Below are 13,239 nucleotides of genomic sequence, written 5' to 3'. Positions count from 1 at the left end.
TATTAACAAATAATAATATACAAATTAATACTAATACTAACCGCTGTACATTTTTTTATTCGTTTAGTATTTCAGATCAAATTATTTTCTATGTAAATATAATTAAAAAATAAATATTCAGTATTTTTTTTTATCTAATAATAAAGGTCCAGTACCTCCCCTCAACTTGGACATACCTTAGGGGCCCCAACTAAATACGCCATTGTCAAGCACCCCCGTTTGTGCACAAATTATGAGATGAAATTATATTGAGAATACTATGAAATTTAGTCCAAACATGTGGCGTAGGTACATAATATTATAAACTTTCTCGGTGTACCAAAAATGTTTTTTCTACTTTTCACCACTTGCCTCCGTAATTTTTCTCCATGTTGCGAAATTATTATCGTCACACCGATGATTTTTGTACGCCGTAAATGTATACCGGTATAACTCGTATAAGGATTTCTTTGTGTCCGTGTATAATATAATATGTTTACGTTTGATAACAAACATCGAAGTTCCGTGACGTTAACAAATTATAATTTTTACATCAGCGATCACTAATAACAATAATTGTCTTGCGTTTAAACCGACAGTACAGTATTCATCCTGTACTGTTTTTTATCGACTAATCGATATTAATTTATAATCGCAAACTCAATTACTCGGCTTTGCATGCAGCAATCTTGGTTGTGTCGTATACGCTAGGGGTTTTCAATCTGGGGGTCGCTAATGATAGGTTTGGGGGTCGCCAAAAATAATGGACGAAATGATTTTTCCATTATATTTAAAAATAAAATTATAGTTAATTATTTATTTTGTTAAATTTTTAAGTGTAATTTAATCAAAATGTTATACCATGTAAATATTTCGAGTCGCACGTTCACCACAGAAGACCTCTGCATTTACACGTCTTCTACCTTTTATCAATTCGCTTTACCAAATTAAAAATATTTATATCTTACGTGCTAATTGACAGTATTGGTAAAATTATTATTGTACAGTTGTTTTCTTATATTCTAAAATGTTCTATTACTCTATTCCCTACTACGAAATAAATATACAGTTTTTTAATGTGTCTTATACTTCCTATGACCTGAATTTATTGTGATTGATAATACTACAACTGAGACATGATTTTTAATAGATTACTACTATCTCACAGAATTTTAAATCTAGCCATGTTTGGGTTGCCTATGGTCTTATTTTTGGTTATAAGTTCGTCACGCTAAACCGTACGAATTGGCAGTAAAATCCCTTTAGACGCAAAACTGATCGGCTTAAACACATCTTCTAAAAGTCCCTATGTATTGCACATCTGGAGTGTTAGGGAAACACCACTACATTAAATTTCAAGTTCATAAGGTTTTGTCATTTTTCAGACGTAGCGATCAAGCAAGTGAATGGTATTTAAATTTGACATACTTAATATATAGAATATTATTATAATTGTACCGTTGAAAATACATAGAAATATTTTTTTGGCCGGCGCTACGTATAGGCAATCGAGAGACAATTGTTTTTGAACAATCATTCGTGGTAGAAATATAAATTAGTATTTAACATAAAGAACCGTTTGAAGAATTTACGATTGCACTTAATTATTACAGTAGTAACACCATTTGTAAGCGTAATATAAACAAAACAAAAAAAAAATTATAAAATCAGGTCATAATATATAGAATCGCAATGCTATGAATAGACGGAACACATCTTGCATATCGTTATTTTTTATTAATATTGCACACACATTGCATAATTATGTAAGTCTAAATTTAAAATTACAATAAACAAATCGTGGAAATGGAATTAGAACCGATTAGCTATTCACTTATTTTTTTTTTTTTACAACCTCTCGTAGTAATGGTCAAACGGTCGATGGGTCTGACCCATTGACTAATAATTATATTTTGATAAATGTATATACAACGCTGTAAGCTATAATGTACATATTAGGAAAATAAAACTATATTTTGTTGTAACAGATTTTTAACAAGCGCATAACGTTAACCACATAACGATATTGCGTTTAATTAAAAACAAAAAAAAAAAAAGAAAATCATAACAATAATAATATAGACAATTAAATCTAATTAATGATTCTATTCACAATTCACACATAAATTTTACCTACCCATCAATTATTATGTTCGCACAATCGCAACTTTTGGTCCACTTACCTATACGCAGTGCAGTATATAATAACGACTTTATATCAATTGCGCCGAAAATCACAGGTAATGAAAGAAAAAATTATGGGATGGAAAAAAGATATATAATGTATACTATACATCTATTGCTCCGGTATAATAAGGGTATAATTTATAGGTATAACAGTGCTTAACTTGGGCGGGAACCCATGGGAACTCTGCTCCTATACTAGCTTTTGATTTTAATTAGCGTTCCCATACTACATTTTCTTAAAAAAACACATTGGTACGCAATATAAAATATAAATAACAACAAACATTCGTACGGTTGAATACAAACATTCTTATCTAATTTAAATTTGAATATGCAAATTCAATTTTTACCACAAATTAAGATACATGGGATATATATATATATAAGATATTTTTTTTTTCGATTAATAAGTACACAATCTTTAAAATTAATTTTACCACAAGAATAATATTATTATGGACTTTAGAATAAAATATATATGAAATTTAGTGTTGAAGCATGACTTAAAGCTAAATTTGAAAATGAGGACAGTAAAAATTCAGATGCGACCCAAAATGAAAACGAAAAATATACAGACAAAGTTAATAATTTTTTTGGAAATATTTTGAGTAATTTTTGTACTGGTATATCTAATGAACAATTGAATAATTTTTACATTCTAATAGTATATAATAGTAATTAATGTATACTATATTTTCTATATTAATAGTTCTATATTTTACAAAAGTATTGTTTAAATTAAAAAATGACAGTATAAAAAATGTACCTATGTTTTTTTTATTTTATTTTACTTCAAATTAAAAAGGAAAGAAGAAAGAACTAGTTCCTTTCTCCAAGGCAAGAATGGTAAAGGATTTAGTTCCTTTTTAACAAGAGGAACATGAACGTGAACTAATTCCTTTTTAAAAGGAAATTTCCAAGCACTAACTATATCTATGGAAAAAACTAAGACTTAGCTAAAAATAAATGAAAACAATATCTAAATACGTCGTTCAAAAGTAGATATTTCGTTGAATAACCATAAAATATTTTTGAGAGTCCCTGGTAACTCTCACATGAAAAAACTGTGAAATTTGTATTTTACCTTGTATTTTAACTTTATATTTTATATTGTATTGTACCACGTGTGTCACCGAAACTTCTCACTCCAAAATAAGTATAATAATAATCCCTATATAATCTAGATCACAATGGTCCAATCAGAATATTTTTATCTTGTTTAGTTATAGAATTATAAATTTGGTACGCAAAAGAAGTTTTCAAAAAATTAGCTCGGTATGAAATGCTTTTTCTGTTGAGAAGTACCGGTCATACTCATTCATGGTAGCCAACGTGTTAAAAATATAGGTATATTTTAATTTTATTTTATTTTCATACATATCTATGGGAGGAAAAAATAAAAAACTATTGTGTTAAGTACCTATTTAGAAGCTAGAAAACTAGCAGAAGAAAATTCAGAAGCATCATCTTTTGAAAATTCATATGAAGATACTAGAAAAAAAAATTAAAAAATCCCAAAACATTAAGGAATGATCAATTTTCTAGTCCTCCTAAGCTTGAATTTGATGGTAATAATTTACAATAATGAAAAATTAAATCATAATACTTCTTTTCAATAATTCTAGACCTATAAATAAGTATAAATACTATTATGTACTGCAGAATCTATGAATGAAAACAAGAATGACTCTGACATTGACAAGACGTTTAAGCCATTTAATATCCAGGATTCTCCTAATAGCTCAATAACTGCTAGTCCGACTCATACAATTTGACATGAAAATACAGCAATAGAAGGTTATAATGTGGACAGTTTATCAAAGTACAAAAAAATGAAATTTAATCCCAGTAGCTCTTCTAAAATTGTCTTCGCTGATTCATCATCATTACAGTCCCTGCAAATAGGCTTAACACCTAAGCGTGTAAATACTTTACCAGAAGTACCAATCAAACCTTATGAAAATAATAATGAACAATTGCAAAGTAATAAATAGTTTGTTTTTTTATATTTCTAAATTTTCAATAAATGTTGGTATTTTAATATTGCAATTAATGTTTTAGCATTTTTAAATTTACTTCACGGACATTAACCAACATGAATTATAAAAACGAAGGAATTCAAAAATGCTTGGATATTATAACTACTTTGATCGAAAAAACCAATGAAAAATTAGACAATTCTGTTTTGTTTTCAACAAACCATACACTGAAGAATACTGCAGATTATAACAATGATATTCCTTGTATCAATATTAATGATGAACTAAAAAATGCAGAAGATAATTTAACTGATAATAGACAATACAGAGCCGAATTGGTAATTTTAAAATTATAATTAAATTAAGATTTTTGTCTTATTTATTTTTTTTAGATTGTATCATTAATGCGTCTAATGGGAAATAATGTTTCTGAGACCGTAAGAAGAATAATGCAAAAAAAAATGTTCTGATAAATTCTTGACTGGGTACTCATTTATTGGGTTTACAACAGTTTTCAACACTTCAAAACTGCGCTGTCATATTTAGTAAGCCATAGTATTCATTCTGTTTAAAATCTTAAATAATTTAAGAATCAGAGTAGCCACAAACCTACAAAATTAAGAGAGTTAAAATATTTTATTATACTGAAGATCGAGACTTCTAGCATAATTTAGTTTTCATGTATTATCATATATAATTAGTATTTTATTGTTTTATCTTTATCCATTTAAGAACTTATGTCAGATTATATACATGGTATTTGTGAATAAAAAATTGTCTATCCATACATTTTAAGGTGTAGAGGTACAATAGACAATGTAGTGCCCTCAAACGCAATGGTATTTAATATTAATTATTGACTACATTTTATTGTGTAAATAAAATAAACATTTTTTTTTGACAAAAGTTATATTTCATTATCTGGCTGTATTTCAGTGATAAATTATATTTTTTACCAACATGTTAGTAATATCCTCAAATTGAATTGTAATAAAATTACTTAGGTTAAGTGTGAATCTTAATTCATATATTATAATACTATAGGTGTTAGGTACTTTGGGATATTTTAAGCCAATATAACAAAAGTATAATGAACAGCAATATCTCTACATAATATATAATTTACACACATTAAGCCACTGATAAATAAAAAAATAACTTGAGTTTTACTTTTGACATACATGCATACATTTATTAAATATGTTTATGTTGTCATATTATTATACCTAATAAACTTGCATTATACATTTTTAGAACTCATATACAAAATAAAAAATACAAGGACACCCCAACAATGGACAATGAAAAATCCATCAAAGGTTGGTTGGCTCAGGCACCATCAAGAATTAAAAAACAAGCAGAGAAAACAAATTCTAATAATAATGATTCATCTCAAAAGTTAAGTCAATTTTTAAGTTTTTATATACATTTTAAATTGTATATTGTTATTATAAACATTATATGTATTGATGTATTGATATTAAATGTTCAATAAGTATACACAATGAACACAATAAACTTATTCCTAATTTGAAAACATAAATTTTATATAGTTGTTCAATATTAGGCGCAAAGTCTTAATATAAAAGTATATTATATCTATTATATTCTCAAAACAAATGCATACATTTCTCAAATATTAGCTACGAGACCGTGTCTGTACCCCCCCCCCCCCCCCCCCCCCCCCCCCCCCCGAAATTTCTTCAATATATAAAATAATTATTTATTTTTAATACCAACATAAATGTTTTCAGTCAAAAATGACTTAAGCTCCAAATAATCATTGACTGCTTTTAGATATTTTTATAACGTCTAATAATAATAATCACAGACTTCTAATCAACGCGCGTATTATATAGAAATCTGACGTGATGAGATATCAAAGTAATTTTGTTTATTTGATTTTATTATATTTTAATAAAAGAAGTCTAATAAGTCTTATTTTTAACCAAATATCAAGTCAAAATTTAAATTCAATAAAATTACAATATACATGTTTTGGACAGAATGCTTTCCTAACATTTAACCATTTGATGCAAATATATAGTAGGTACTAATAAGTACTCATAGATAATAATGAAATACACTACGAAATCAAGAGTATTAACATTTTTGAAAAGGTATTCAAGATATATTGTAATTTGTATGTATAAAAGTACCTAATTGTAGTTGTTACTTATTTTCTTTATATCGAATATTATATGTTATACGTATTTCATCGTTTGCAAATAATAATAATTTACCAGGTGCCATGTTAAAAATATGATTTTTTTTCAAATTGTATATACAATTTGATGCTCCCTACGGATATAATATTATACATAGTAAGCCTTGAATATTGTTTATAAATAACTATGTTTTGCTTTTATTTACACGAAATTATTAAATAATATCATTATTTCGCTGTTATTTTAAAATAGAATAATTGTATTTCAGATATTTCTGTCAGATAATAATAGAATAAATAGATCATATCTATCAATTGTCACTTCTTAGTAAATTATATTAAAATTTAACTTTTGGAATTTTGTATGTTGCTACACCACTGTTTTCGTACATTTGGTGCCAATGCAGGTTAGGTATTCAATTACAGTAGAAATTGGTTATAACGAGTTTTAAGAGCCAGCCAGTTTTTCTCGTTATAACCGGTAGCTCGTATGCGGTTAGAACGAGCATTCGTTGTAACCGGTTAAAAGCGGGAAATACAAAAATAAAACTAACGATTTTTTTCATTTTACTTATAATCGAGATTAATACTGAATTTATATACATTGTTAATACATTTATTATTTATCATTATTAATTATTATAATTGGAGACTCAATACTTTATTTATCAATACATATTACTTAAACATAATTATTATAAAACACTTGAATTTAACTTCTTAAAATAATCTTTGATCGAACTTTGCTTCGTAGTGTTTAGTGTTGATCGATATTTCTAACAAAGACAACAATTTTCTTTCAGCATCTGTACTCTCATATTTTGTGTAGTAAAATTTTTCTAGTGTCCACAATGCAGCACGAGCTTCGGATATTGACGGCACAGTTTTAAACTCATCATCAAGCTAATCGATATCAGTATCATTATCTGGCTCAACTTGTTAGCTGACTATGAAATTTTTGACTATATTTTCATCTGTTGAAATTTCTGACGTTATGAAGTCGTCATCAATCTGGACGTAGTCCTCATCGATGTCATTAATTAATCCATTGTCTGCTTGTAGCTATGTAGTATCGGTCGTAACGTCACAAAAACCTGCATGCCGAACGCAATTAGAAATCCCCGTCGATGTTACATTATACCAAGTTTTATTCAAAATTATCATGGCATCCAAAACAGTTATTTTTGATTCTACTTGATTCTCAATATCCTCAATCATTTTGAGTACCAACTGATTCCGGTAAACTAGCATTGAAATAATTATTTTTTCATTTACTTTCTAAGTTTTATTTAATGAATAAAATGATTAAATTAGTTGTTAGTTATTATTAATTGTTAAGCAAATATAAAATATGAGTAAATAATATTTATACTAGTTACTTTTTTAAACTACATGAAGCACATTTTACTAATGAACTCTTATGGGTATTATTTAACAATATTGGTACCTACTACCTGCTACTTACAATTTATGTTTATCTAAACCATAAAATGAGTTAAAAGACTTATGTAAAATCAAACAATAAGATATACCGTATAAAATACATACAATAAAAATATGTTTTAATTGGTGAGGGAGAGGGGTGTCAGAGTTTTGATGATAATAAATATATTATATTGCCCCCCCCCCCTAAATTTTTTCCCAGTTACGGCACTGCTGACATACGTACAACATAAAAAATTTGCGTTCAGTGATTCAAATTTAGTGAAGTTAGCTTTAATATTAGAGTAAACTGACCTATAATCAAACTTTATATGTGTTTTGTTGGTCGACTTTTTCCAATATTAAAATTTTTTAGCGAGTTATAATGTTTTTTTAATTGTTATATTTACATATTCATACACGCTTAAAAATTAAAATATCGGAAAAAACCGACCAACGAAACATAGATAATGTGTTTCCCTTAAAGTTTGATTATAGGTCAGTTTACTCTAATATTTAAGCTTACTTCACTACATTTGAATCACTGAACGCAAATTTGCTATGTTGTACGTATATCAGACAGTGACAATACATGCGGGTGTGACATCCTCTTAAAGTTTGACTATAGATCAGTTTACTTTAATATCAAAGCAAACAACACTACATTTGTACTACAGAATGAAAATATGCTATGTTGTACGTTTTTCAGGCAAGACATACGTGTGAATAAGACTATTCACCGAAATCGTTCCGCCGCTATCCTATTTTTTTTCGTAAAACGTAAATGTGTTTTTTTAATTTTTGTGTAAATATGTCACATGTATAAGGATAATTGTATCAACATTTCAAAATTTTTAGCCGACCAATTTTTTTATTGACGTTTTACGAAAAAAAAATAAATAGGATAGCGACGAAACGAACGCGACGAATAGTCCGGCGGCAAATGAACTAGACCTCTTAATTAACGCGATTGAAGGTAAAATCAGGAATTAAATGCGTTATTTGCTGTTTTTAATATTTGTAACCTGGACCAATAGATGGGTGGTTCTAAGGGGGCTCAACTGGCTGCAAAAATAAATAGGTATATATATTCTGGTACTACAAATGCCAACATTTACATGCATTTGTATGAACTTTTATACAGTATACCTGAGAAAGGGGAACGTTTCAAGTATATGCATATGATTTTATAAAATTCTAGGAGATATGATTTTTTTTTCTACCAACACACTTTCAGTATCTACATGTGTCTATAATTGCTTTAATAAATACATTTATTTATATGATCTCCAAAAAATGGATAACAATTGAAATTGTTGAATAGTTTTTAATGTACCTTACTTATGTATCACTCTTTTTTATGGTATGATTTGGCTTTAAATAATTTCGATAGGGCTAATTTTTTTTTTTATCGTTTTGGTAAATGATTATTACTTTTTAATTTTTACCAATTAAGTGGAGGATAGATAAATATTCGGGAAGCTGGATAAATATTTGGAAGGCTTAGTCCCCATACCTCAATTACACTTATGGAAAATAGTTAATCATTTATTTTACATCACAAATGAAAATGAAATGGTGAATTGATGAATTTTGCAAAAAACTATCAAAATAATTAGTAATTTAATGTTGTATTTCTATTTTTCATTTTGAGTAATAACTTATGAATAATAATAATAGCTGTAGTCAAAATAAGAACTCATATAGGGTACTGTGCTCTATTTCCCTACAATCTTTACTAATACTAAGTGAAATCCTTTGTATGTGAATCACTCATACAGTCATTAAAACCGAATATACAACAGCATTTTACTATTTATTTACACAAATTACAAACTTTGAAATAAATTTTATATTATAATATGTCAATATTTTTCTCTATATTTAGTTATACTTATTTAGAAAGTAGTGAACATAGAAATAGTTGGATCTAATTAATTATCAATTACTTACATAGCAATGAAAATAAATATTCATGGGTACCTACCAAAATTAATTATATTAACTACTGATAAAGGCTAATATATAGCTAATATTTTAAATTGTGACCAAAATTTAATATTTAGTTTTTTTAGAAAATTGTAAAATTTAAAATTTAAATTTTAAATAATATTTAAAATGCATTTTATATAACTTTGTTATAACTGTCACATAATTAGGAGAAGTTTTTTAGCTCCAAATATAATAATTTAAATAGTGTCTACAAATTATATTTTATGAAATTATATAGACTAGTGTATTATCTGTATCATTTTAAAATGTTGATACTATGAGAATTATTATTCTAAAATTGTACTTCATATTTTTGTAAAAACGTCTGTTTAAAATATATTAAAATGCTTTTAATATTTTCTTAGTAAAACATCAACAATTTGCAACAAAAAACTTTACTTTTTGCAAATAAAATCTATTTAGAATTAGTGTTAATTAGTGTAGTTACTATATTATCGTTGAAAATAATTAGTAAATTAAGTTTTATTTTTTTTTATTTTGTTTAATATGAGGTAATTTATGATCTATACAATACGTAAATAAATGGTACCTAATGAATATAATATGAGGTGGTGAAGAAAATAAAGAATATTGAATAAGAGTTTCACACTAGAAACTCCTGGTGATAAAATTAAAAGTTATAACATGTTTTATGTTATTATAACTTTAAGAAAAACTAAATTATATGAAATGTTAATGAATAATGAGAAGTAATAATGAAACTAATGAATAATAAGCAACAAACACTTAGGTATGTGGAAAATAATTTTTTATAATGGCAGATCAATAGCTATCAAGATCTAAGATACAATTTTTTAAAATATAATTACATTTTATTAAAATATTTATCAAGAATTCAATTAAGACCTTTGGTAAATAAACATTTAAATTTTATGTCCTCGTTTTTAATTATTATATGTATGTGTGTGTATATATATATATATTTTGTATATGATTATATTTCTATATTCTATAAGACATTAATATATTCTTAATCACGTTTAGATTTCTTCTTAAAAATTAATCTCCACAATTTTTTTCCTATGTACCACAATATAATAGTAATGACTATTCTCATGATAATCAATAAAAACAAACCGTCTAGTAGCAAAAATTCATACCAAGTTAACTCGCAAGCATTTGTTTTTAAATGATGAGCTCCTTTATGACGTATCACATATTCAATCCAATAAATAGCTTTGTCTAAGGATTTTAAAGGTTGGTCTTGGTAAATCACTGATAGTTCTTTAGCTTTCTCTTTATATCTAATAACATAATTATAATTGAATAATATAATAATGACATAACTGTTAAATACAAATTATAAATTTACAATCATCAGTTTTCAAAAGCTTACGATTTATCATGGAGAGTCTTGTACAAAGCCATTTCAAAAGCATCTTCGGAAAACTCAGAATATTTTATGCGTATCGCAGCACCTCTGTTTTGCATTACCAATGAGTTGTGTAATTGATCTCCAAATACTGAGATGGCCAACATTGGCACTCCATAATATATAGCTTCTTCGGTGCTATGTATACCACCATGTGTAATAAACAGCACACAGTTAGGATGGCCTAGAATATCGGATTGTGGAAACCACTTTCTAATAATTATGTTTGATGGAAAGTCTATTTTGTCATCAGAATCCCATTTGAACAATACTTTTTGTTTGATTTTACCTAGTTGTCTTATAATCATTTCAAATTGATCTTTAGGTAATTGTGATAGTTTAATCACAGAGCCAAAACTGAAATACACAATACCATCAGGAGCATTGTCCATAATATCCTGAAGGTCCTAATAATAATGTAAATGTGTTATGTTACAGTTAATCATAATACAAATTAATTTACTTTCGGGAGTGTAGAAGCTGGTCTGAGATGCATTCCTGCTACATCTATGAATGAAGGAACAAGAGGTCTTGATGTTCCAATAGAAAAATGTGTATTCATCAATGTCAATGATATGTTTTTTAACATGCTCACCATAGACGGCCGTGTCTCCCAGCCAGTATAGTTAAAATATTTATCCATTAATTCACTTTGTTTCGGTAAATAATAAAGTGAACTCAAAGCCGTATACACAAATGATAATGCCGTATTGGTCAAACGTTCCATGAAAGACATATCATCGCTAAATCCAGAATTAACATCTGGAATATAAGATCCAATATATGGATTACCATACCATTGTGCAACACCAGCATTTGGGACAGATGGAAAAATCTGTACCACAGGAGCATTAAATTTGTGACCGATAGTTACAAAACTTTCGTGAAAAAAGTTTTCAAATATAACTAAATCAAAATGAAGACTTTCTGAATGAATTAATTTCAGAACTGATGGTTTGTTGATTGTCATTTCTGTAAACTTTGGCCATATTAACCATGACATAAATGGAATAAAAATTGGTTTGAAATGTTTGGCTACACTGAATGGATTCCAATCTATGAGACAAGATTTATGAATTTTCATATAAATTATACAAGTGTATTTTAACTTATTATTCTACTTACCCATAGCAAGAATTTCATCCTCAACTTGAATGTGATAATAAGATAGTGGTGGATCTTTCAAAGCAAAGGGTGATAAAACAGTCATATTATGGCCTCTGACTGCTAATTCTTTAAGCAATGGTTCAAATCCTCCATAATGACTACGTGCTTTGGTTGGTAGGAAGGCTAATATATTAGCCGATAAACAACTGTTCACCAATATTAGGATGCCGATTGTTAGATTAATATGATTCATCTTAAATATTTCTCATTCAATTGAACTTGAATATTTTTGAATAAAAATACTTATATTTTAACACTAGTACATCAGTATTGAATTAAGTTAATCAAAAGGTGCTGTTATAGTAACAAATATACTGCTTGAATTTATAAATTCTAACATTATATAATCTATGAGCATTTAATGAACTTTTATTGAAAAAATTAAATAATTATAATCTATTGTTATTGTAATCTATTATTAGTTTATGAAGCACTAATTAGCTGTTATGTAACATAATATTTATGAATCATACAATGTGATTCTTTGAGATATGCTATCTATTTTATAATAAAAATATCCAGTTCTGAAGGTCATTTATGGTATATTTTAAGACCTAGTGTAAACACACCTTATGTAACATAATATAAATAATATTTTATTTTAAAAACAATATTGAGATGAAACTTACTGATTCTTATAAAATGAAAAATTGAAATTCCTTACTGGTTGTCAAAAGTTTTTTTTTTTCAAACACAACTAAGAATATAAGTTTTTAATTTTCTTAAACTAGATGTTAAGTATTCAACACAAACATATCACAGTACTGTGAAAACTGAATACATATTTAAATTATCAGGACTCAGAATTGGTAGCATTTGCATATTCATTACTAAATCTTAGAGTAACTCAAATAAAGTATAGTTACATTTTTTATTGAATTATTGAATTTATTTAACATATTTTTTGTACATATAGTATGATTTTAAATTGTCAAATTTAACAATGGTTTTCA

At 27.0% G+C, this 13,239-nt stretch overlaps 1 protein-coding gene and 1 pseudogene across 2 annotated transcripts; one reads left to right on the top strand and one right to left on the bottom strand.

The window, feature by feature from the left end:
- Positions 1-1,287: 1,287 nt before the first annotated feature.
- On the top strand, positions 1,288-4,701 carry LOC112689830 (annotated as a pseudogene).
- Positions 4,702-6,963: 2,262 nt separating this feature from the next.
- On the bottom strand, positions 6,964-12,875 carry LOC112689826 (UDP-glucuronosyltransferase 2C1-like). Of its 2 annotated transcripts, none has more exons than XM_025563692.1 (5): positions 12,245-12,875; positions 11,583-12,175; positions 11,084-11,526; positions 10,848-10,991; positions 6,964-7,556 (listed from the first exon to the last, which is right to left on the bottom strand). In XM_025563692.1, the coding sequence occupies exons 1-5, from the start codon at positions 12,477-12,479 to the stop codon at positions 7,523-7,525; spliced, it is 1,449 nt and encodes a 482-aa protein (XP_025419477.1). In that variant the 5' UTR covers positions 12,480-12,875; the 3' UTR covers positions 6,964-7,522. The 2 variants fall into 2 exon arrangements, with proteins under 2 accessions (XP_025419477.1, XP_025419478.1); XM_025563693.1 differs by having other exon boundaries at positions 6,964-7,406.
- Positions 12,876-13,239: the final 364 nt, after the last annotated feature.

Source organism: Sipha flava, unplaced genomic scaffold (assembly GCF_003268045.1).
Source record: "Sipha flava isolate LNK unplaced genomic scaffold, YSA_version1 472_pilon_pilon, whole genome shotgun sequence".
Classification (NCBI taxonomy): domain Eukaryota; kingdom Metazoa; phylum Arthropoda; class Insecta; order Hemiptera; family Aphididae; genus Sipha; species Sipha flava.
This window is presented reverse-complemented; position numbering and strand designations above follow the sequence as displayed.